This window comes from Callorhinchus milii, unplaced genomic scaffold (genome assembly GCF_018977255.1).
Source record: "Callorhinchus milii isolate IMCB2004 unplaced genomic scaffold, IMCB_Cmil_1.0 Scaffold3, whole genome shotgun sequence".
NCBI lineage: Eukaryota > Metazoa > Chordata > Chondrichthyes > Chimaeriformes > Callorhinchidae > Callorhinchus > Callorhinchus milii.
In genome coordinates, this window is record NW_024704744.1 from 34,223,783 (window position 1) to 34,249,328 (window position 25,546).

General features: G+C 37.6%; 2 protein-coding genes across 3 annotated transcripts in view; both read left to right on the forward strand.

Annotated features, from left to right (window-relative positions):
- The window catches only part of fam184ab (family with sequence similarity 184 member Ab), a 53,981-nt gene extending 40,425 nt beyond the window's left edge, over positions 1–13,556 (forward strand). Inside the window, exons 9-18 of one of the 2 annotated variants that reach the window (XM_042333698.1) lie at positions 948–1,098; positions 4,142–4,183; positions 6,198–6,410; positions 7,873–8,026; positions 9,502–9,629; positions 10,208–10,392; positions 11,026–11,172; positions 12,304–12,421; positions 12,713–12,817; positions 12,994–13,556. In XM_042333698.1, the coding sequence (XP_042189632.1) occupies positions 948–1,098; positions 4,142–4,183; positions 6,198–6,410; positions 7,873–8,026; positions 9,502–9,629; positions 10,208–10,392; positions 11,026–11,172; positions 12,304–12,421; positions 12,713–12,817; positions 12,994–13,203 (1,453 nt within the window). In that variant the 3' untranslated portion in view covers positions 13,204–13,556. The remainder of the gene's footprint in view (positions 1–947; positions 1,099–4,141; positions 4,184–6,197; positions 6,411–7,872; positions 8,027–9,501; positions 9,630–10,207; positions 10,393–11,025; positions 11,173–12,303; positions 12,422–12,712; positions 12,818–12,993) is intronic. The other variant, XM_042333697.1, reaches the window with a different exon arrangement.
- Positions 13,557–19,883: 6,327 nt separating this feature from the next.
- Positions 19,884–25,546, forward strand: part of cep85l (centrosomal protein 85, like) — a 79,326-nt gene continuing 73,663 nt past the window's right edge. Inside the window, exon 1 of the mRNA XM_042332872.1 lies at positions 19,884–20,012. Coding sequence (XP_042188806.1) covers positions 19,884–20,012 — 129 coding nt within the window. The remainder of the gene's footprint in view (positions 20,013–25,546) is intronic.

Sequence of the window (25,546 nt, forward strand, 5' to 3'; positions counted from 1 at the left end):
AAGGAAAAGAAGGGGGCCAAGGATGGAGCATTAGATTACCCTGCAGGGCGGGGACGGGAGGAAAAACCATTTGCTGAGATATATTGTTGGCAGTTTGCTAAGTAGGACTCGAACCATGCGAGTCTGGTCCCACTAAGGTGGATGAGGCAGGAGAGGCGTTGGTGGAGGATGGTATGGTCGCGGAGGAGACAGACCTAGTTTTCAAGAGGACAAGGGTATTGAGGATTGTGAGGGAGGAAAGCTTTTTTTATGGGCAGATAAAGATGATAATAATAATAATAATCCTTGCATTTGATATAGCACTTTTCACGTCAGGAGGACGTCCCAAAGCGCTTCACAGAACACACTGTAAAGTGAATTGACTGTATATTTGTGGGCGAACGCGGCAGCCAATTGCGCACAGCAATGTCCCACAAACAATCGTAGATTGAAAATGACCAATTTAATTATTGTTTTTCTTTTTTGGAGGGATTATTATTAGGTGTGTGGAGTAAGGAAACTTGCCCAAGGTTTCGCCCTGACCTGCCTGGAATTGAACTCGGGTCTCACTTGCAAAGTGAATGCTCTAACCACTGAGCTACAGGACTCCACAAATGAGAACTTGGAGGAGGGGAGGGTGATGTGAGAGGAGAGGGAGATCAGGAAGTGGTCTGAGATGGCCTTGTCTGTGATGGTCAGATCAGAATTATCCTAGCCAATACTTCCACCAAATAAGAAAGTTGATCATTCAGTTTATAGTTGTTTGTGGGACATTCAAATAGAAATCAAGTTGAAGTTTGAAACCAGATATTTTTTCTTGATTATGCAAGAAAAATGTTTGGTTGATAACTTTGAATGGAGCAAAATATTTCTAGACTAATGTCAGCCTGCTATTGGTGCTCATACAATACAATTATGCATACATTTGTATTTGATCACTTGTAAGATAAGTTATGTGTATCATTTAGGCAGCAGCATGAGAATCTACGTGAAGAATTGGGAAAACAGCATTCAGAGGAGACGCGATCTGCTTTAGCGCATCTCTCTCATCTCAAGGAGCAAGACATTAATGCAGACAAGGTAATCTGGCAGAAGAAGGTAGAAGATCTCATGAATCAGGTGAGCCTTTTCAGATATGAAGCAATTCTTTCACATTTATATGCTATTTTTACTTTACCGAACATTGTTCGTTATCAGATAACTTTACTATAATAATAATAATCCTTGCATTTGATACCATGCCTTATCATGTCTTTGAGATATCTCAAAGCGCTTCACAGAATATACTGTAAAGTGAATTGACTGTATATTTTGGGGGCGAAACGCAGTAATAGAGCTATGAATCAAATTATGTGTGTGAATCGCTGTCTTCCAAAGAAGACAGAAAATTTAAATGAGAAACAGAAGTGAAGTCTTTAGGATCCGAATTTAAAGTTACCTTCTACAGATAAATTACTTGTTCATTCAATTTTTTTTAAAAAGGGACTTATTTGAATGCCCAGTTTATCCCACATATGGAAGCAGATATCCTTCAAGTTTTTTTTTTAAAAAAGCACAATTTGTGGGATCTCAAATCTTCCAAGATTGTTTTTTTTCTCTAGTGTGCTAAAATATAAGGTAAGGATAAAAATAAACTAACCAATACATCAAATGGAGAGTCTGAATAAGTAAAATAATTTGCCTAATAGTTAAAAAATGCTTCTGTTTCATAGCCCACAACTCCCATATTTATTGCTTTTCCCAGAGGTCTTGGCCTATTAAAGATGTTCAAAATGTTTATAATTTAGTTGTGTTATGCTTCATCAGTGCTGTCAACAGCCATTTATCCTTCATAGAGATATTGGGGGGGGCAATTGATGTATTTGAAAATTATAATCTTAATTGACATGTACATAATTTACTATTGAATCAGGCAAATTTATAAACTTTTATGTGTTCATTGAGCTAAGTTGCCGAGTACCCAGAAAATGCTTTATGGGCCATTTATTATGGTCAATTTATCATTGAGTAGCACTGCTTTTCAAAGTACACAAAGTAGAATAGTCAGTATTTATGAGATATAGAAAACTGTCTCTGCTTAACTAGCTCTGGTGTTTAAGATGCAGTAAGATATAAAGATATAAAAACTAGCTCTGCTTTACTAGCTCTGGTATTTTAAGCGTGACATGGTATGGTTGTTTCTGTATAACCTTTTTTTGATGATCCATTTTACTCAAAGAAAATGGCAGTATTGTGCAGGGAAGGTTTGTTCATGTTAATATGAAGACTATAGATCAAAGAAATTCACTTGGCGCTTCCCATCTTTTCCGCCCACTTAATGATAGATGAAATAATGTTCTGGTGGGTTTATGGTATATGTGTGAATTAATAATACAGCCTTAAAATGCCTGATGTCTTTTTTATAAAAATAGCACTTCATGTAGTCACCTACAACAATGAAACATATCATTCTTGAATCTGAAAACCAATATTAAATCTAACCAATAGAATAACTCAAATGTTTTCACAACTTACCACATCCAAATCAAATAGCAGCAATTAGTAAAACTAGAATATTGCAAAATAAAGTCTTCCAGTATAGTATATCACTGAAGCACAACGTTAATATTTCCCAAAATGTGTGACCATATTGAAATAAGTTCAAATACATTTATTCATGCTACATTTGTTGCATTACAAATGTTATTTTCTAAATTCTAAGGTTTGTAACTAGCATTATTTCAGTAAATATATATAAAAAATGAAAAATTAAATTCTTTGATAATGATTTTATCTCAGTTCATGGCTCAATAAATTGACTGCACAAAACTGCCTATTCAATATTAATTGGCCAAGCTTACATAGAGCTCATGGAAATGTGTGGTGTGAAAAATGAATATGTCACAATGATAAAGGCTGTACGAAAAAATTGGGATGTATTGATGCAGTGAAAAGACTCATCTTTCATTTTTAAAATTTTCCATACCTAACGAGACCACTTTATGCTGGTAATGCATGGGAAAAATCATTTACCTTGTTAAGCATGTTTCCCTGCAACGCCCCCCTATCCCCACCCCCACCCATCAATGTATATAGTTTAAGAAAAACAGGAAGTGTTACTCTATTACATTGCTTACCAAATATTACAGTACGCAAACTGTTCTTGTATCCGAGTAGGTTTATTACTGTAATAAACATTTATTTCCATATCTAATGTTTGAGCTGAAGACTGAAGTAACTGACCAGGGAATATTGGAGTTTAGCTGCATTTTCCTGCAATCCAATAGTTAATGATAATAATAATTATAATAATCCTTGCATTTGACATAGCGCCTTATCACGTCTTCTATACGTTTCAAAGCGCTTCACAGAATATACTGTAAATTGAATTAACTGTATATTTTGTGGGCGAAATGTGGCAGCCAGTTACACACAGCAGTGTCCCACAAACAATCGATCCACTAATCGACCAACAACCGGGTTCCTACTTACTGCTAGGTAAACAGAGGGTGTGGATTAAGGAAACTTGCCCAACATTTCATCCTGCCAGGAAACAAACCCAGCGTCTTCCTGCTTGCGACATGAGTCCTCTAACCACTGAGCTACAGGATACCAGAATGATAACATATAATAATAATAATAATCCTTGCATTTGATATAGCGCTTTTCACATCGGGAGGACGTCCCAAAGCGCTTCACAGAACACACTGTAAAGTGAATTGACTGTATATTTGTGGGCGAACGCGGCAGCCAATTGCGCACAGCAATGTCCCACAAACAGTCGTAGATTGAAAATGACCAATTTATTATTGTTTTGTTTTTTTGGAGGGATTATTATTAGGCGTGTGGAGTAAGGCAACTTGCCCAAGGTTTCGCCCTGCCTGGAATATAATGTAATATCAACATAGTAGAGAAAGTGTCTTGACGTGACAGTAGTCATTGATGTTCCAAAAAGAACAGCTGTGTTTTGCCATGCTGACTCCTTGAATTTTTGGCAAGGCCTGAAGTCCTTTGAACATACCTCTTTAAGATTCAGCTCAAAAATCAGAAGCAATTATTATTTATTAACTCTGATACAACAAGAACAGTGAATAATAGAATGTTTCTATGTTTCCTTTTCTTCTTCTTCCCAATTCTGATGAATTCTGAAAATTGTTATTTTATTCCTGTGATCTTTTCATAGCGGCACTTTCTAGGTGAAGCTTTACAAAAATCTATCAGTAATGTAAGTGAGATACAATTTTCATCCTGCTAGGTACCTGCTGTGTAGATGTGGCATGTTTACATTCCTTGAAGCTTGTTTGTAACCTATTATTCATCACAATATATACTGCATTAGTTTGCAAAAATATTATAATTTAAAAAATGTAAATCATCTTGTCTGGTATCTTCTGCGTATAGATGTTGCATGTACACACATTTGTGTGAATTGCTTATTTTAAGGCCTGTTTTTTCTTAACATGTATTGCATTGATTTGCAAGGAAACCAGTAATCAAATAGTATCTGAACTGTGAAATGCAATTTTGAATAGTGCACAAAGAATGGAACATATTTTAAAGGGAAAGCTTTACCTATTCAATCTTGACAACTTATATAATGGGGTGTATTTCTAAGTCATATCTTACTGTGTATTAATATTTAAAAATTCTTGTTGGAAACAGCCTAGGAATAAACATTTTTCTATCTCCCCGACATAAGATGACTATGTTAGGTTCTGTTCCCATTGAATGAATGGATGAAGAATCCTGTTCATTTCTGGGTAGTTCTATGTAAAATATTCACTTCACTGCTTTCTCCAATTAAGAGGTTAATGAAGATCTATCACTTTTACTAACTCTTGCTAACACATAAGACTTATGGGATATTGAATGATAACACACATTCCATTTTGTATATAATTTATTTAGAATGAATAATTGCAAGGATTATTATTATTAAAATGATTTTTAACTGTTCAGGTGCAGATGATTTTTCAGAAACTCTGAAGAGCAGTGACTTAATTTTCCCATTTTAATTAAATAGATTCTGCTATTGTGTAGGAAAGCTTAAGATCCAGTCAGTGTATCAATTATCTACAAGGCCTATTGATGCTACCATAAGGTGATTATAACCCAGAACAAAAATTGGACACATAATTGAGTACAAGAGTGATTTGTGCTGAGGATCATCTCCTTAATTTTAAATGTAAAAGCAGAATGAAACCCATAATTTAACAAAACTGAGTGTGATGCAATATCATATATGTCAAAATATGTGTTTCATAACATCAATACATAATATTTTTTCAAATCAAGATAATTCACACAAGGAAATTACATTTCCTTATCAAATGCTATCTCTGCATATTCATAAGTTATCTATGCATGAAAATGAATTAGTAGATTTGTAACATGTATCTGCATGAAAATCCAACCATTGCTTTAACTTTTCTCTTGTGTTTTGCTATTTGATTGAAAGCTGAGTGATGTTCTCTAGTACTGTAATTTGTATGCTTAGCCATAATGGAAAATGCCTGTTACTGTAATTTTGATCATTTTTTATATGAACGTATCATTTGTATATTAACGTATACTTACAAAATGGACTACATTTCTGCACGTTCCTAAATTGAATATTAAAAAAATTGTAATCTATCTGGAAAATTTTCTAGTTTGTCATTTCATTAATGCTGGCTATTTTGAGGGGTAGTTGTTAAAATCTATTTGTGTAATTCTTTCCATCTCTGCTTTAGGTCTCTTAGTGTTTGTGTAATAGAATAGGGGTGATCACAGGGATAAGTATGGGGACAAAGCTTCTGCGGACTGCATATTTCTCCCCATATTGGTGCAGCTGAAATTGGGAACTGAGCATCTGTGACATAAATATTGCTAATCATCCACTATTCTAGACTACTGTATATTAATGCTCTATAACTTTGTACAAAAATATCAGACTTGGACAACTTTATTTTAGCTTTACAAGCAGAGGAAAAAAAAATATATTGGCATAAATATTTTGAATGAACAACTTAAACACAAAATATTGGAAATCAGACCAAGGACTTTTATTGCTGCCAATTATTAATTAAAATTAATGCTTTTAAGTGTTTTCAGTTGGTTGTATTCGCTAGCAGTTATTGAAACTTAAATGTACATATTATTGTTTCCTGTATTAAATGAAAGTTGGTGTAATTTAATTATTGATTGATTTTTCTAAATGTACAAATCTTCTCATCTTCAGTTTATGGTGTCTATTACAGATCTCCTTATTGAAGCAAAACTTGGAAATGCAGCTATCCGAGTCTCAAGCTTCCTTGCAGAAACTGCAATGCCAATTTAACCATGAAAGGCAACGTCTCACTCAGCAATTGCAAGAGATGCAAGAGGAACATAAACAGAGACAAATGTCTGTGGAGGATGCCCATCAAATTGCAATTAGGAAACTGGAGGAATCCAAAGAGAGGGAACTTACGGCAAGTTGTAATACTGTACTTGTTAAATATTGAATAATTAATTCTTGCTACAATCTTTTTATTTGTGCAGTAAAAATGTACTTTCCTGTAATTTAAAAACAGTTTCTACCCTTTGTAAAATATGTTTTCTCCAGCCTTTCCCTGGGGAGTGAAACAAAAACACTTGTCCATGACCAGCCATACATTCTAACCACACTCTCTGTTCGCACGCCCCTCTCCATCTGCTCTACCATCAGAGGCTGAACCTTAAGACACCATAGGTTCCTGTCTTCAGGAATTACGTTTCAGGCACGTTACCACTCTACTCCCCAACCCGTTTTTAAAACTCTTGATCAGCTGTCTTCTCAACTGTGCCTTTGGCTGACTCTAAATTTCTCTGACTACTTCCTCAGGCTCAATGTGAGACATTTATTTTCTATAATGCTGCCATCTTAATCCAAGTTATCGTGAAATATTGGGAATCCTGTAGTGGGGTAAAGTTTGACCACTGAGGTCAAAATGGTTATTGTGGCAGCCTGGATCGGTTTCTCCCATTCTCCCTCTGAATCATGAGGCTGTGGGTTCAAGCCCCATGACATGGAGCTCATAGTTTAATAACCTACTCAAGTAGAGTTCTAGGAGTGTGCTGCATTATTTGATTTGCTATCCTTCAGAGGAGATAGATCCCACTGGCACTGTTCGAAAGGGAAGGAGATTTCATCCCGGTGTCCTGGCCAACAATCCCCCAAATAAAATTAGTCATTGCGGTATGCAAATTGGCTGCCACATTTGCCTACAAAATACACTGTCACTACACTTTATCCTGTGAAGAGCTTTGAGACGTTGTCCTGACATGCAAGGTATTATATCAAATGTAAGGATTATTATTAAATTCAATACTCCTATTTATAAATCCCAGAACTTGATCTACTTGATTGCTTTTTGTACCTGCTGATCAACCTCTAGTGTATTTGTACTCCCAGGTGTATTCAATCCTCCACCCATTTGAGTATTTTGCTGTTCTGGTGATAATACCATTCCCTACTCTTTTCCTGAAAATTTGTACTGAATATCCATGATCTGTCACTTGCCTAACCAACTTTGTACCAGTTATTTGTACTGACTTCTTAAAGTTTTGATCGATTTTTACTGTTATGAATTTAAAGTCTTGACGTTGATCTTGATGTTCCAGTGTTTATGCTCCACATGAGCCGCCACCTAAACCCTGCTTTCAAATGTAATATCAATAATCGGCCCCTCTCTATAGTCTGTTTCTAGTATTGCCCTTTTATCTATTATTTGGCCACAAAATATACAGTCAATTCACTTTACAGTATATTCTGTGAAGCATTTTGAGACGTCTCAAAAGAGTGATAAGGCGCTATATCAGATGCAAGGATTATTATTATATTATTACATTCCTTTCTATTCCCCAGCCATAATGGGGAAATAAATACATACTATTCTTAACTTTGTTTTTCAGGAAATGGAAGAAGGCTTATACCAGCAACATATGGAAGAGCTGCAGTCATTGAAGGAGACTCACAGACTGAATATAGAGACTTTGCAAAAGGAAACAAGGCAACAGCTGCAGAATCTGAAGACTGAGTTGGAAGAAGAAGGGGTAGCGCTACTTGGTATGTATTGTCAATCTTCTCAATTTACAGTTCAGGTTTAACTATAATGTATAAAGATCCATTCTTGAGTATCTACCACAATACCACATGATGCAAATTTTAAAATATTTTAAATTATTGTGTACTCGCCTTCCATACATATAAACAATAAAGCAAGGTAGTATTTTAATTAATGGAACATTAATGAATAGTACAGAATGAGAAACGATCTTTGCATAATACGCTTCTAAGTGATGTCAGATCAAGTAATCCTTGTGAAATGTATAAAACCAACATCATGAATATATGGATTTTTAAAGGTAAGAGGACAAGTAGAAAATGTGATTTGGTTTTATATATGAGACATTGAAAATTATTTGGTTAAATTTACACAAAAATGATTAGGATGCAGTAGGAGTATTGCATGTATTTCTGGGCACATCAATGCAGAAAGGATATCAGATTCAGTTAAATGATAACCTTAGTCTCACACAGATGATACTAAGGATGGGGTTATGCTAAATAAACAAACTGTTTTCACAAGAACAGAGAAGGTTAACAGGACATCTAAGCAGAGGTTTTCAGACTTCTGAGAGGTCTTAGAAGAATGGTAATTGTTTTGGTTTTACTTTACCTGATCCTTTGATTATTTTCCCAGTTTGTTTCAACTAGAAAATAAGAGCTATTTTATTGATCTCTCTTTTTAAATAGATTCAAATTAAATAAAGTTTTTTCTTCCTATATCCCTTTCTTTTCAAATAGAAACATACCTGAGCAATAAAGAAAATGTACCTATCATTTTATCATCAAATGGATCATATAATCAAATTTGTAGAATGTTTATTGCATAGACAGAGGCCATTGGGTCATTGCTAGTGCTAAATGGCGCACTGAAACAATCTACTTGAACCATTCTCTTTCAAATCTCTTCAGCATAACCTTTAATATTATTTTTGTTAGGTTTATCCAATTTCTTTTCAAACCTTATTTTGATGAACTCGGTTAACCCTGCAAGCCAAAGCCCTAACACATAGGGAGATCCTAGCTGGACAATCAGCAGAAAAGCTTGCCAAGCAGAAATATCAATGGCAAACTATGCGGTTTTAGCTGGTTAGACTCCAGGCTTACCCCAACGCACAATCTGATACTCTGGGGTCTCCACGCCTTAGCTCTTGCCAACCTCTGGAATTAAATAAACAGGATGTGCTCTCAAGAGGGAGAACGTGCATTCCATTCCAACAATCTTTCTCTGGGATTTCCGTGTGTCAATGGCATGTATGGAAATCTCAGCTTGGTTTGAATATTCTTAAGCATGGTCATGGTTTTTCACATTTGACAGACACCAGGCTGACCCCAAAAATATAAACTAGGTTCCTGGATTGGTCTCCAAACAAATGAGAGCATTGCTGATGCTATTGTATTCAGCGCCTTGGGACGTCCTCCCGACATGAAAGGCGCTCTATAAATGGAATCTTGTTGTTGTACTGTCTCTCCAGCATCTGTGCGCTCAGAGCTCAATTATCAACATGCTATAGCAATAGACCAGCTGAGTCAAGGCCAACAACAGGAACTGGCAGGTGCAAGAAAGGAGTTGGATTGGACCATTGATCTACACAGACTAAAGGTACCTTTATCTGTCAAGCGTTTTTAGAATATTTTTTTTAAGCACAGTTTGCATGCTATAAAAATAATTCTTGCATATCTGTTGCTCATCAGCACTGTAGGCATAAACCTACTAAACGTTTGCCAGTTATGTTATTATTCAGAGAAAATTAACTTTAGCTCAGCTACAACATTTCTTTTAGAGAGGAGTGGGATTTATCTTGTGGCATTGTCTTCAACAACAACAAAATTACATTTGTATAGTGCCCTTTACGTCGGGAGGCTGTCCCAGGGCGCTGGAAGCATTTTCTTAAAATAGAGAAATTCAATGAAGGGGCACAGCATGTACAAAGTACCAAGGTTAAACAGAGAAGGATAGATGAGAAAAATCAAAATTAAGGTGTCTAAAAGTGCCAGTACAGGGATGAATCAGGAAAACATTAGGGAAAATGTACAGTGCTGCACCAGAAGTAATCTTTAGTGGTATACTGCTATTGTAAATAATAGCAATAGATCAAAACAAATACAAAAGAAGCATGGCCTTAGAGTAAAGTAGACAAGGTATTGCTGTATGCACTTACCAATTTTGTTACAATATAGGAGGAGGAGTTGCTGGAAAGAATATCTAAGCTAGAAGAAGAAGCGCAACGCCGTGAGCATCGTATAAAGGAACTAGATGAAGAGAACCTGTCTGTGCATGAGAATCTAAATACATTGACCAAAGAACTCGAGATGAAAGGGAAAGAAGTTCTAAAAATACGGAGTGAAGCTAACCAGCAAATTAGGTAAAAGAGGGAGAAAAATTCTGTATAAAGTGAGGATTTTCTTTCAGTTATTTCTGTTCGTTTACCCTTTTATCTGTGAATAAAGTTAGAATGTATCTGTTTCCCACTTTAGGATGATAAATGTCAGTCAAATATTTTTTTTTAATGTTCTTGACACTTTATCAAGTAAGTTCCATCATAACCCAAAACAACTAATAATTAAAAAATGAAATAGAATGAAATAAGAGACCAATTGACAAGGTATTTTGTATTTTTTTTTCTTTCTCATTCCCTCTAGAGCAATTGGCACTTTAAATTTTAATTTAATTAAAAAATTATCCACTATTTGGTGCCTCCCTGCAATTGAGCAGAAATTGGGAACTCAGTAATAGGGGAATAAACATTTATCCCCCCAGCTCTATAGTGTTTCTTATTCTTTAAAACGCCAGCTATATTTTTAATATTATAATGATTTGGGAATAGCAAAATAAATATCAAACGAAAGTGCCAAATACCAAAGAACTACCAAAGATAGCTGATGTAAGTTAAGAAACCATTAGGAGTGTATTATTGTAAAATTGTCTTAACCTAGTGAGAGAGAGCTGGAGAAATGTTTACGTTCACTCTGTTCACGGTGTTTGTTTTTATAAACAGGGCTTATGAACAGGATATACATAAGAAGCAGGAGAAGGAGCTTAAAGACTTGGAAGCAGCCCGTATGCGAGAGATGCAGAGTATGCTAACAGAGTTTGACAAGGCTCAGGAACTCTTGAAGGAAAAAATCTCTGTTTCGGAACACATGTATGTGTATCTATCGTTTTACAATTGCAGCTTTTTACGTGGATAGCTCTAGTGTCAATTCAAGAAAGATAACTGACTTTTCTGATGCAATATTTGAGAAGAGATACAAAGAGAGAGAAATTATTGCAGTGGATGTTTTTAAACAAGATCTGCAGTTGACAGAAAATTCACAATAATCACCAAAGAAAGAATATGCAATTAGATCTGTAGTGGTATTCTGCTTAAGCTATTACAGGAAAGAATATGCGAGTTTAGCACACCAGAACACCTTAGCGCTGAACACCTCCTCTGGAACTCCTCCCATAACGACCTTAGTTCCTTAGTCACTCTCCACCACAACTCCCTCTGTGCTACTCTTGACACCCTTGCCCATGTCACCTCCTACACCACTTCCTACTCCTGCAGGTCAAAATCTATCTCTCCACCCTCACCTCAGTTAAATTATCTTTGTATTCCAAGATTATCTTGGAGCCTATGGACCAGGCTCCTCTTCTCCATCCCAAACCAGCTCCTTCCCATGTCTCACCTAACCTTCCTTTAACTCCAAATGTGAGGAGGTGAAGGACTTGCTCAAGTCCAAAATCAAGGGATCCACTCTGCTGCCTCTGCCCTTTCTATGGCCACCTCCCTCTCCAACCCTAGCTTCCATCTATCCCTCCCTCCACACTTTGACCCCGTCACCCCACTTCCATCATTTCCCAAATGACGCCCACCACCTGCTCCATTAACCCCTTCAATACCCTCTACTTAACTCTCAGCTCCACCTCCTTGCCCCCTACTAATTAACATTATGGACTTCTGTCCATTGGCACTGATCACACCCTCTTAAAAACAACAGTCAGCACCCCATCCTCAAAAAAACTTCCCTTCAACCATCTCTCTTGTAAAACTATCAACCCATTTCCAACGATCCCTTCCTTTACAAGGTCCTGAAATGAGTTGTTGCTTCTCTCTTTCCTTTCCAGTCACTGCCTCTTTTCCTCCTGATTTGAAAGGCAGGCACTATAATGCAATATATTGTTGCCTTGAGTATGCCATGGCTTTGGATGGGAGGCAATAGACACTTTAGTGCTATGTAGATCAGAATGATTATCTCTACTTAAATGTTCTTAATGTAGTTGACTTTTCTAGGTTGGAAGAGGCTGAGGAGAAGTACAGGAACAGAGAAGCAAGACCGGAGGATCTACAATTTATCAATGAGTTGAAGGAAATGATTACAGAACGGGATCAGCTTATGAAAAAACTAATGGTGCGTTTATATACAGCTTATATGCAGAAAGGATTAATAAATTAATATTATGTAGCTTCTTGTACTCTAGACTGTGTATAGATCTGAGGCTCAACAGATGTTGATAGTGCAATCAGTACATTTTCATTTATAAAGTCAGAATGCTACAAAAATAACTGATTGCAAGAAATGATAAGCCGTATGAAATTAAAGTGTTTATTTTTCTTAAATTATGTTTTTCTGAAATGTTTCAATAAATATATTTAAATTATATCCAATAAGGATACATTTTAATTTTTAATGTCTTCTCAGGATGATAAGAAGTTTTACCAGCTGGAACTGGTGAATAGAGAAACAAATTTCAACAAGGTGTTTAATGCTAACCCCAATGTAGGAGTCATCAATCCCCTGGCAAAGGTGTGTTTCATAAGAGTCCTTGTTTCTTAGCTGCTCACAATCATTAAATTATTGTGGTCTGTACTTATTCTCTTTTAGATGAGTATTTGCGAGTCCTCATATAACATTTTAAATTTAAAAAATGCAACATCAGTGAATTTATTATGAATGTATCCTGTTTCTGTTAAATATTTCAGCAAAAGAAAAAGAATGATAAAATCGCCTCTCGGTTTGTTAGTGCCCCAAATCTAAGTGCTGTAGAATCTGCGGGTGTAGGAAATGGACAGCAGCAAAACAACCGCCTTGAACCAATTCCCAATTCCCCTGTTCACGATGTTGGGTTCAACAGCGTTAAGCCTCTACCGCAGCCAATACCTCCAAAAGAGACTAAACGATTTCTGAGGTGAGCATCCACCTGAACAGAACTGTTAAGGTGAAACTGATCCAACACTCCACAGCACTTAGTCATTTAATGTGTTTTGCCTATTTTAAAGAAAACAACTGCTTTGGTTAAGATTACGCTCTAATGAAATGTTTAAATAGTTCTGATTTTCTAGTATTTTAGGATGTCAGTGCGGCTCAGTTGGAATTGCTCCTCCCTCACTTCTGGGTTACAAGGTTGTGAGCTCAAAGCCCAATATTGGGTCTTAAGATTAATAGTCTAGACTGACAGTCTAGGGAAATGTCTAGTGAGTGCTTATCAGAGGCGTCCATTGACTTTTGGGATAGAGAAAAGATTTTTTTTTTGTGCCTATTTTAGAATTCCTTAGAATATTTGTGGAGTGCTGTAGCTCAGTGGTTAGAGCACTCGCCTCTCAAGCGAGAGACCTGGTTTGATTCCCAGCAGGGCGAAACCTTGGGCAAATTTCCTTACTCCACACGTCTAATAATAATCCCTCAAGAAAAAAAAAATGGTCACTTCAGTCCACTACTGTTTGTGGACTGCTGTGCGCAATTGGCTGCCACATTTTGCCCACAAATATACAGTCAGTTCACTTAACAGTATATCCTTTGAAGTGCTTTGAGACATCTAGAAGACCTGGAAAGGACTTATATCAAATACAAGGATTATTATATTATTATCAGATGAGACATTAAACTGCGGTCCTGTCTGTTTGTTAAAAATCCAATGATGCTGTTTGAAAAGAGAAGTTTCTCCTGTTGTTGTGGTAACAGTTATGTTAATTTGGTCATTCACTTCATGGCTGTTTGTGGGCTGTTGCTGGGTATAAATTGTTAGCTCCTTTTGCCTGTAGTCACTTCATTTTATAGCAATTTGCTGTGAAGTGTTTGAGACTCTTCAACTTTATAGATGCTGTATCAAATGCAAAGATCATTATTATATTATTTTTTAATGGTTTCCTAATAAGAGATTGAATTGTGCCAGTAGACATTCTGGGAACTGGAAGAATGTCATACTGCACACTACTGAACACTGTGCTGATAGTTTCAGTGATCTATTGATCAGTCCTACAATAACACTCCTGTATTATAAGCTGATACTGAAAAAAATATACTGATACTGAATTTTAGCATTCTGTATATGCATGCTTGGAGAATGACTAGAGCACCAACATTTGGTGCTTTGTCTTCAATAGTGTTACAAATGTATTGAGAAACTAGAATTTTGAAAGAATTGAAGAAGAAGCTCAATTTGTACCTGCTCGGTATATTCTTCACGGGGATGGATTTCGTCACTCCTGATGCCACCACCTCATCTAGGTAGTGCCAGGAGTTCCAGCCCAATTTATGGGGTTTAACTCTCCATTTAGCTGAACTTCTAGTGGTGAATAGCTGGTAAATTCGCAGTGGTTCACTGTCAAACATGCAGTGTAAAAGGAGCACCGACGTTCAATCCAGAAAATTCCAGAAAGAATTTAAGCTTATGAAATCAATATTTTATTATTTCATCTACCTTCACTCTCAGAACCCTTATGCAATATTTAAACACTAAGAATAAGTTATTTCTTGTTATTGATTTATTCCATGAATGTCTGTGTATTTCAGTATACAGTTTTCACAGAACTGCACAATAACTACTTTTGTTGAAAAACATTTGGTTGGATAGAGGAAAACATTGCATGACAATCCTGCAATTAAATTCAAATTTTTATCTCCAAAGAACAAAGGTTTCTTTAAGAAATAGTTGTTAATTGGTTAATTACGTTGTGAAGGTCTTCCCCAAGCTGTCATATCTAAGCCAAATAGCTCTCCTACCTTTGCATTCATTTTGCTTATTCACAGCTTTATCAAAAAAATTTGCTTAGGTGAATTTCAGCATTGGCTTTAGCATGTAAGCTGTCTCAAAGTGTAAAGTAGTGTCATTGCACAGAGGATAATATAACTCATCTGCTGCAAGGCTGTTCTCTTACCTAAATAGGCAGAAACATGCACCCCTACACGCACACACGGGTGGGGTGGGGGTGGGGGGACGAAAATCAACAAGGTATTGTATATTTGTCAATTTAGGGCAGGATGAGAAGACGAACTAGGGATATGTCCTGGATTCCCCTGCCTAACAAAATTCTGGTAAACGGCTATTCTGACTATTGATGTTGAGCAGGGAATCTACATGGGGAACAGCTGCTTGCAGTTATTGAGATCTCCAGAGTCTGCACATGAGTAAATTAATCAAGTCTCTGTTAGATTTAATGTTTCGGGTTTATTACACCAAAGATGGCAGACTCCCATTAGAAACAAAAAGCAGAGCTCCTGGTGGGTACACTGTACTACCGACTATTGTAAAAACATGGTTTTATGATTTCTCGTGATTAATTCATGGTATTACTGAATGAATGGGACGAGGGTGCAAAGAGAATGCGAGATGTTTTCCCAGCATAAGAAATGACAATGTCCTAGTGAGTCATCCTAGGTATATAATATGATAGAGGGGTATGTGAGAACAGGGCTCCTTTCAGGGGATGGTGTTGTGAGTGAACTAAAAGAGAACTTGCTTGTTTCACTTGTGGGTTTGCAGATGATAGTACCATTTTCTGATACCATGTGGGCATGGTCCTTAAGTGCTCTCTCCCTGACTCCTTGGTAAATGTAATCACTTTCACTAAATACCAGTCATCTAGGTTCTTTGATGGAATAGGCCTTCAGAGGAAAATAACATTTGAAATGTTAGGATCTTTTTAAAACCAACCACATAAGTCGGCAAAGACATCATAGTGAATATACTCCCTGTAGCGTTCTCTTTCCCTCTAAAAGTGATGGATGAATAGTATCGGATGTATGTCACAGACCTTACTATTAGTTTTTTAAAAAAATTGATATTTAATGTTCTTCATTGTGTTTTTAAATTCCAGAACATTTGCTCATATTGATTTGTGTTTACGATATACATACTTGATTTCCATGTATAGGTGGGATGAATGGAACTCTGTTTGGTTTGGATACTCTTAAACATGGTGATGGGTGTCAGACTCCTGGCTGACCAAAATAAAACAGAATGTTTCTCCCTTTCTGTACAGTCTACTTGTTACTTGAAATTGTAAATCAGCAAGCAATTTCTTTAAATCTCTCCAAATTAGAATTTGAATTTTTCTAACTAATTATTTCAAGAAATATTTAGTTTGTGTGATATTTGTTACAAAGGCCACTGATATCATTATTTTCCTCTAAATTATCATTTATACTAAATGAATAAAATGCATGAAAAGGAAGGTTGTAGCTTCATTATTTGAAAACATCTGAGAATACTTTCAAATAGTTCATATTTAATTTGTTATTTTATATATATTCTTTGTCATGGTTTATTTTTGTGAATGTAATTCTTGTTTAAGTTTTTTTTAAATGAATTGTTATGTTGGGATTTATTTTGTGCATGTTAAAATCTGTATATTGCATGTATTTCATTGTATATTGCTTTGTTTAGTAATTACAATACTTGATGTGAAGCATGCCACTTTTAATTTATATTTTTTATATTAATAAATATGTTTTGCAAACTTACTGGTGTTTGGGTTCACTACCTTTGTCTATAGTATGTTAACCAATGCTTGTCAACAAAGTTTTTTTTATTGTACTCCTGTGTGTTTTGAAAACAAGATTCAAATTGACTTGCTTGTTAATACTGTTTGGGTGTTTGAGTTGTATTTTATCCTTCATTTAAATATTTTCTTTATTTTAAAGTTAAGATTCAGTTGATTGGTCAAATTTTGGCATTCACAAATGTACTAGCCTACTGGAGAAAGCGTTCATATTCCTGTTTTTACTTTTCTTCATCCTCCCCAAATCCTTCCAGTATTATGGTATTTGTCTTTCCACTCATCAGTTTCAACATTAAGTCAATAAATGCAATTTATTAATGCATTTTAATGAATTGAACCTAATAAGGGTCCCTTTCCGAATACTTTTGAACAAGGCTTTGACGTTTGCCATTTAAAATACTTTTCAAACTGTGATCACTAGAAATAAATCATTCGAGTTTTCTGTTACATGCACATCTATGTTTGTCACATCAGTAAATTAATGCTACAAAAAATCAAGATAAAGATACTTAGGTACTGAAACTTACTAAGATTATTTGCAAAACCAAAGTTTCAATGGCATCTTAATCATGGTTATGATCAAAAACAAAATCTATAATATTGAACCTGTATTAATTTAAAGAAATCACAGCCAGCAGAGAAAGGAGACTTTTTCCAATCATCCACCTCACTCCATTGAAAAGATGTGACAATTTAATGTCACATTTTCTGTATAACTAAAATCAGAAATTCTACCAGTTGCTTCAATTGCTTTGTTAACTAAGAGACCAAAAACTACAAGATCATCACTGATGGAGGTTAGTGCATTGGGAAGCCAAATATATTTCTTTGTTACTTTCTGGTAGGACAGTATGTGTAGAATGATCACTTCTTGAGTCTTTCACGTTCTGCTGCAAACACAGCCAGTACAGTTTACAGTAAATTTTGTGAAGCCCTTTATTACTCCTGACATGAACAGCGCTTTATAAAATGCAAGAATTACCATGATAACTTAGATAGGATTCCTTTTGAAACTAGTTTTATTACAGCAGGTTGGTGCAATTTGCATACCTTCATCAGAAATTGTCTTCATCTAACAGCGTAGGAGACTCCAAGCTAGGGGGGATTTGTGTATTCAGAGGAAGCAGCCATGATCTTAGAAAGAGAGTTGAACGGGGTATTCCACCTGGGTTGAACAGAGTATAACTGTGTATACACCTTTGCTAATCACTAGCAAATAAAGTTCAATACAGGTCAATGCAAGGTATTGGGGTATAGGAAATAATAGTAGCTGCATTTACTCCACGGATGGGATAGCATTTACCAGGGGAGATCTAGGGAGTGTAAGTTGACTGCTCACCAATCAGAACGCCATCCTCTCCTGCTAGATACTCCCTGAGCCTATCACCCTCTATCCTCGCTCAGCTCCATTAGTACCCTGTCCCCCAGTGAAATGAATTCAAGATACTTGTCCTCTCATTAAAATTACTCCATGCCCTTACCTCACCCTACCTCCGTGACCTCCTGCAGCGCTACCAACCCATCCTTGTTTCATGTCTCCTGCTAGATCTACTTTGACTCCATTCCGGAGTCTCTCTAACTTACCCTCTTCCTACTAACTTTCGAAGCCCACCTTAAGGATTGCCTACTTGGCCAGGCTTTCTCTCCCACCATCCGCAGCTCCTTTCTCCCCTCCTCCTAGCTCAGGTACCCAGCCAGCTGTGTAAAGTGCTTTGAGATGTGGCTCCCCACATCAGTGTCCCACAAACAGTCATGCCCTGCCCGCTCCCCAACCACCAGTGGAACAAGTTCAGGATCCTTATTGTAACCTTTAAATTTCTCCATGTTCTGAATGGTTGACACAAGTTAGAATTGGATGAATAAGTGAGAAAAGATCAGCAAAAAAGGGAAATGTTATATTGTAAGCATAGTCACATCTCTTTTGTTGGTCACTTTGAGCTGTTTCAAAATTAAGCAACCTTGAGCAATATTACTAGTTTAATAATAATAAATCCTTGTATTTGATTTAGTGCCTGTCATATTGGGAGGTCATCTCAAAGCACGAGTAAATAATAAGCTCACCACATTTGAATCCTATGAAGCAAGTTGAGATATCCTCCTGATGTGAAAGGCACTAAATCAAATGCACAGATTGTTTATGTACTGTATTATTATGTTCTGTATACTCTATTATGAAGTTGCAGGAACATTCTAAAGCTGAACATTTATGATTCCTTTTGTTACAAAGGAAATATTTCTGACATAAAATTCCTGTAAAGGAGTCATTTTTTTCAATCCAAAACCCGTTTAAAAGGAGTTCTTTTTCAACGTCAGCCTTTACTAAGGGTTCATATTTGCAAGACCAGTAAAGCGAATGCTGTTATTTTTGGCCAATTGTGTTTTGACACAATGCTGTTTCTTTTCTCTTTAGATCACTCAAGCTCAAGTGGCACTTCATCCTTCAAACCAATCAAATCTCAGATTATCATCCCCACAGCCCATGTCATGCCTTCCACCTCCTCGCCAATGACACACAGAAAGCAGGACAGACCTGACTGCACCAAATGGAATACATCTTCGACCCTTCCAGGCCAGCCAAGAGACACTTCGTTAGACATGATAGACCCGAGATCCATCAGGAAATGGTCGTCATTGACCAAACTGAGCGGTTCTGGGAATTGTCAAAAGGACTGTGGGTCTGGTGGAAAGGAAGATTCTTTGACCAATTTAAAGAGTGTAACAAATGATAATTTGAAGCCATGTGGTTATGGAGTAAATGACTTGGACAATTTAACATATCACAAGACAGAACACTTGAGGACCTGTGGAGATGCTAAGAGCTGGGCCACTTGCACTAAAGAGCCTGGCCAAAGCCAGACATCAGTATCGACTGGTCAATATAAATATGAGAACTTTAGCAGAGATGGAGGAGATACTCGTCCATTCACTGTAACACCCAGAAAAAATGCCTTAGATTTAACATTGAGTGCCTTATGTGAAACCAAACCCACTCCATCTGATCAGGAGGTTTACAAACAAAGATACAGTTTTATGCCTTTAGAACACCAGCAAGCTGTTAGTGGGATGCCAATCAGCCATCTTTGAGGACTCAGATGTGGCTCAGCGACCAGATGCAGACTAATTCCTTGGACTACACATCCACAGAGGGATCATGTGTCTTTGCTCCTTGGCAAAAAAAACAGCAACTGGAACACTTGAAACAAGAAGTTGAACAAATGCAGGTTAGACTTTTTACGTACTAAATGTCCATTTCTCTTGGGAATGGGCTTTGACCTCACTTGGCTTCAGCATTATCCGGTAGTTCTAATAAGGATTCAGAGCATATCAACGGGAATTGTGTGCTAATGAGTAATTTCTGAAAAGAAGCACAAGGATCAGTCTTGCCTGCTTTGAGCACATACTGTTCAGCAATCGCAAAGATGAAGACAGGCAGATGGGATCTGGCTCGAATTTACATTAAATTATTTTAGGAACATAGCAACCGGAGTCTGTTCCACCATTTAGTAAGATCATGGCTGATCTGTACCTCAACTAATTCTTTCAATTCCAATTTCCCACTTTCTTCCCATATCCCTTAATACCCTGGCCTACCAAAAATCTCTCAACCTCACTCTTGAAGGTGTGGATGGATCTAGCATCCACGGCCTTTTGGGGGAGAGAATTCCAGAATTCTACCACCTGTTGAGTGAAAATATGCTTCCTGATTTCACTCTTAAATGGCCTGGTTCCAATTTAAAGACTATGCCCCTTGTTTTGGATTCCCCCATCAAGGAAATAGCTTCTCTGTATCTACCCTATCGAATCCCTTTATCATCTTAAACACCTCAATCAAATTATCTCTCAAGGGAATACAATCCAGGTTTATGCAGCCTTTCAATCACCCTGCTTCCCCCCCTGCCCTCCACCACCCCCCAAACCCAACCCCTATCTCAGGTCTGAAAAACTGACTGCCCAGCACCTTGGTACGTCCTTCCGACGTGAAATGTGCTATACAAATGTCATTTTGTTGTTGCTTCCCTGATCTCCGTATTTGCACATTTCTCCACTACATCACAACTCTCCAGAGGTTTGTAGGCTACTCCCAACAGAATCTTTTCTCCTTTGCTGTTCCTTAATTTTACCCAGTGTTTCCACTACCTGATTGTCCTTACTGAAATCTTTCCTTTCCACTGCTGTAATGGTATCTTTTACCAATATTGCTACTCCTCCTTTCCCATGTCCCTGTCTTTTCTCAACATCTTATAACCTGGGATATTCAGCTCCCAGTCCTGCCCAGCTTGTAACCAGGTCTCTGTAATGGCTACTACATCATATCCTTTAAGCTGCATTTGTGCTTCTAACTCACTTGTTTTATTTTTTATGCTATACTCCCTGACAATGTTCTTCTCACACTTTTTGAGTTGTTACATCCTTTGTGATAACTTCCTATTACCTTTTTCTTTCCTGTAGCATTTATATTTTGGAACACAGTCAATACTAGAGCGTGGGGTATGATATTCTCACTGGTGACAGTGTTCAAAACAATGTTCACTGCAAACTTGTGATAGATGTGACCTGACGAGCACTATCTTTGCTGCTATTAACAGGCTTCACTCAGGTTTCTTAATGCTTTGCTAACAAAGTACAAAAGGTAGCAGTGTTACCATTGCAACCAAAAGTTTTGAATATTTACACAACAGATTTAAGTAAAGAGGCACAAAGGGAAAGGACACATTGCTGAAAGTCAAATCCCATCACATCACCAGTTACATTTTGGGCCAACTTTGTTTTTGACCCCACCCCTCCCATTATCTCCCCTTCTTTCCAGAAGGCAAGGACTCACCCAAATTGGCTATTCTTCATATGTGAACCAAAACACTTGAGCATTGGCAGGCTATTCAAACAGTGTGTTGCAGTTCACTCTGATCCTATACTGACCTGATGACCACATACAAACAGTAGAGTCACTGGCTAGGGATTAGGAACAGGATGTATAGTTATTTTCTCCCTTCTACGCAACTCAATCCACTACCTGGTTTGCCTACAAGAAGAGCCAATATCTTTCACAAGGTGCTATGAAATGAAGGTTCTTTCTTTCTCTCGCTTAACCATTCTCATTGTAGATACTGGAGGTTACATAAGCACTGTTATAGAAGATACAGAATTAAATTCAGCAATACAACGTGCTGTGGGCAAAAATCAATTGTATTGCAAAATATTTATAGATAATATACAACTGGGATTCCTTAAAAAAATGTGGAAAAGAGTTATTATAGTCAACAGAGAGATATGCATTCTATCAATCTGATCTGGAGTTGAACCTAGAGGTGAAAAGTCAGCATGCTAACCCACTATGGCATGTGATTTTCCCCATTGCTTTCCAATATTCAACATTAGGACAAGCAGAGGAGGACTCATAGGATATTATATCTATGATAAGATTAGCTGACCTTATAACTAACAGGCATGAGTGGGCTGAGGGCACTCCAAGACATTACCCCACATGAAGGGTGCTACATAAATGCATGTTGTTGTTGGATGTGGGCTGTATCCTTTGGTGGGATGTGAGCCAGCTCCCATGGATCCTTATCAAGTATTGTCTTTATATTAAGTATGATGAACCGTAAGTGCAACTATTAATTTTAGGTAGGAACTGAATTGTGGAGTTGCTGAGGTGACATTGCTGTGAAAGTTTTCCTTTCTCACGGTGCTGTCTGTTCTCAGTTGTGACAAACAAACTCTGTGAAGTGCATATCATTTATGGAAATGATATCATCATGTCTGTTATAAATAACAGTCTCACAGAAAGTGTGAGTCATTTAAAAGCCCAAAAAAGTACCGCTTAAAGGATGAAATAGTTTTAAATGATATAATGGTGTGGTGTATTCCTGAAAGACAGCAAATACCAAATACATTTCAATTTGGCATACCAGAACTTTCTAGAATGGGCTAAAGTTAGTACAGAGATAACCATTTATAACAATCATCAATTATAAGATGACACTGAATGCTCCCACTGATTCTCATTTAATGTATCTTATTCGTAGTTGCTGTTTAAACGCAAACATTTGAATGAACAAAGTGGCAGATGTTCAATTTAACAATAACCTTTGTAACACTTTTAAAAGTTGCACTAATGGAAAGGTTTCCTTGAAAAATTGGATTTGGGGTTTAAGTAACTATTAATACTGTATGTATAACCATTACTTTATAAATTTCAACAAGTACAAAGATTGTTTGCAAAATGTCAGCCTTCCCAAACTATATTACAAATAAGAATCATTAACAAATAAACATGTAAACCATATTGATATAGTTTTAATCAATGTTAACATAAGAAGTGCAACCACACGCTTTACAATGTGTAATAACTCATTGAACAAACCACAATTCTTTGCTCTTATTCCTTGGCCAGATGTGACGTTACAGTGTGTGAATACAATCAGTTGAATGATATGTCTAGTTATTTCTATCAACAATTCGAAACAATTGGAAAAAATGGAAACATTAAAATCAAAAACTGTGTAGGATGAATAACCCAAGCTGAAGCTATGTACAGTTTCTTCCAACAGATACATTATTTAGTTGAAATGTTTTGCAGGAAGGTTGTGTTGAATCACTGCCCCGTTAGTTGCACAGGATCAACTCAAACTACAACTAATCTACTTGCGGTGGTTTGAACTACCTCAAGTATTATTATGATTTTTCTTTCTTAAAAAGTTCTGATTTTAGTGAGTGTAAGATGTGGTGATGATGTCATTAATATCGCATACCTGTTAGCTTGCCACATACCTTAAAAAGATATATTCCGATGTTGTTTCTTTAAATGCATTAGTCAGTTTAGTAACTGTAACTCTTTACTGTGTGGACATTGTCAGAGACCTACTGATACCATAGGGACAAAATGCGCAGCCAGCCAACTCAAAGGGAAAGAATGGTTAATAGTTTGGATGTGTCCCTCCCTCACAATTGACCAGTTGTGCATTTTCTGAATTAATTCCAGATTTCTAGCATTAACCATAGTTTACATTCCCACTTTAAGATAATATCGTTTTGTGGTAATTTCAGATTATGTCTATAGAAGGCTTCTGGAAGCAGAGATGGCTTCCTAGTTAAACCCCATTAGTTTATTTTTATATAACAATCAAGATTTAGCAATAGTTTCCACATGTTTATAGAATATAATTTGGAGTATGTCAAGACTATTTTTGCTTCAGAACATCTTAAGTTCAAAAGCATTCAATATAAGTCTATCTCATTCACACTCATGTTTTTAACGCAATGTTGTCAATACTTGTCAGGTTGACAACAAAAGGAGGGATTTTGTTTAGTGAAACGTGCACAAGCCCTGCATATGCAGTATTGACTCAGACAGACTTTATTGTGCTTCACTTTTTCTTTGTAGTTATATTGTTTCCCATTTGTTACAGAAAGAGATACTATATATATATATATTTGCTGTGTTTTAATACTGAGATTTTTTCTGAGTTCTTAAGTGAATTCAAGCAGTGAGTGAGGTGCAAAAAATTGTGGTACTAAGAACTTTTGGGTTATTACAACAACAACAAAATTCAAAAACAAAATTACATTTATAGAGCGCCTTTCACGTCAGGAGGATGTCCCAAAGCGTTGAACAGTCAGGTGTCGGGGCCCGAGCATGGGAGAGGGGTGAAGGAAGGCAGAGAGGTGGGAGGGAGACCAAAGGCACGGTCGAAAAGAAGGGTCTTGAGACCAGCCTTGAAGGAAGCAAGGGAGGAAGCGAGGCAAAGGGACCATGGGATGGAGTTCCAGAGTGTGGGAGCAGAGAGGCTGAAAGCCCGGCCACCAATGATAGGGCAGGTCGGGCGGGAGACATGGAGCAGGCCGGAGCCTGCTTATTGTTAGGGAGTCAGTAGGTCGGAGAGATAGGAGGGGGTAAGGCCATGGATGGCCTTCAAGGTCAGGATGAGGATTTTGAACTCGATCCTCTGGGGGATGGGGAGCCAGTGGAGTCGGGCGAGGGTGGGAGTGATGAGATCACGGAGTCTGGTGCGTGAGAGCACACGAGCTGCAGAGTTTTGGATGATCTGCAGCTTGTGAAGGGAAGAGTTGGGAAGGCCGATGAGAAGGTAGTTCTCATAACCGAGCCTTGATGTGACGAATGCATGGGTGAGGGTTTCGGCAGCCTGAGGGGTGAGGCAGTGGTGGAGTCTGGTAATGTTGTGGAGGTGGTGGTAGGTAGTGCCGCTCATGGCGCGGATGTGGCAGAGAAAGGACAGTTCATGGTCGAACAAAATACCCAGTTTCCTGACTGGCTTAGTGACGTTGAGTGTGCAGCCATGGAGACTGATGCTGCCAGCGCCTGAGGTGTGGAGGCGCTGGCACGAGCCAATCAGCAGGGCCTCAGTTTTGCTGACGTTGAGTTGGAGAAAGTTGGCCCTCGTCCAGGACTTGATGTCAGGCAGGCAGTCAGTCAGGATGCCAGTAGTCCTGGAGTTCAGGGTGGAGGTAGAGATGGGTGTCATCTGCAAACATGTAGAAATTTTCCCCATGTCTGTGGATGATGTCACCAAGTGGGGGAGCATGCAGAGGGTGAAAAGGAGAGGGACCAAGGACAGGGCCCTGAGGAACACCGCACAAGACGATGCGGGCGCTGGAGGAAAAGCCGTTTGCGCGACGAAGTGGAGGCGGTGTTAAAGGTAGGACCTGAACCAGTCAAGGACAGAACCTTGAAGGTTCAGGTGGGAGGAGAGGCGGTGGAGGAGGATTGAGTGGTCCACGGTGTCAAAGGCGGCGG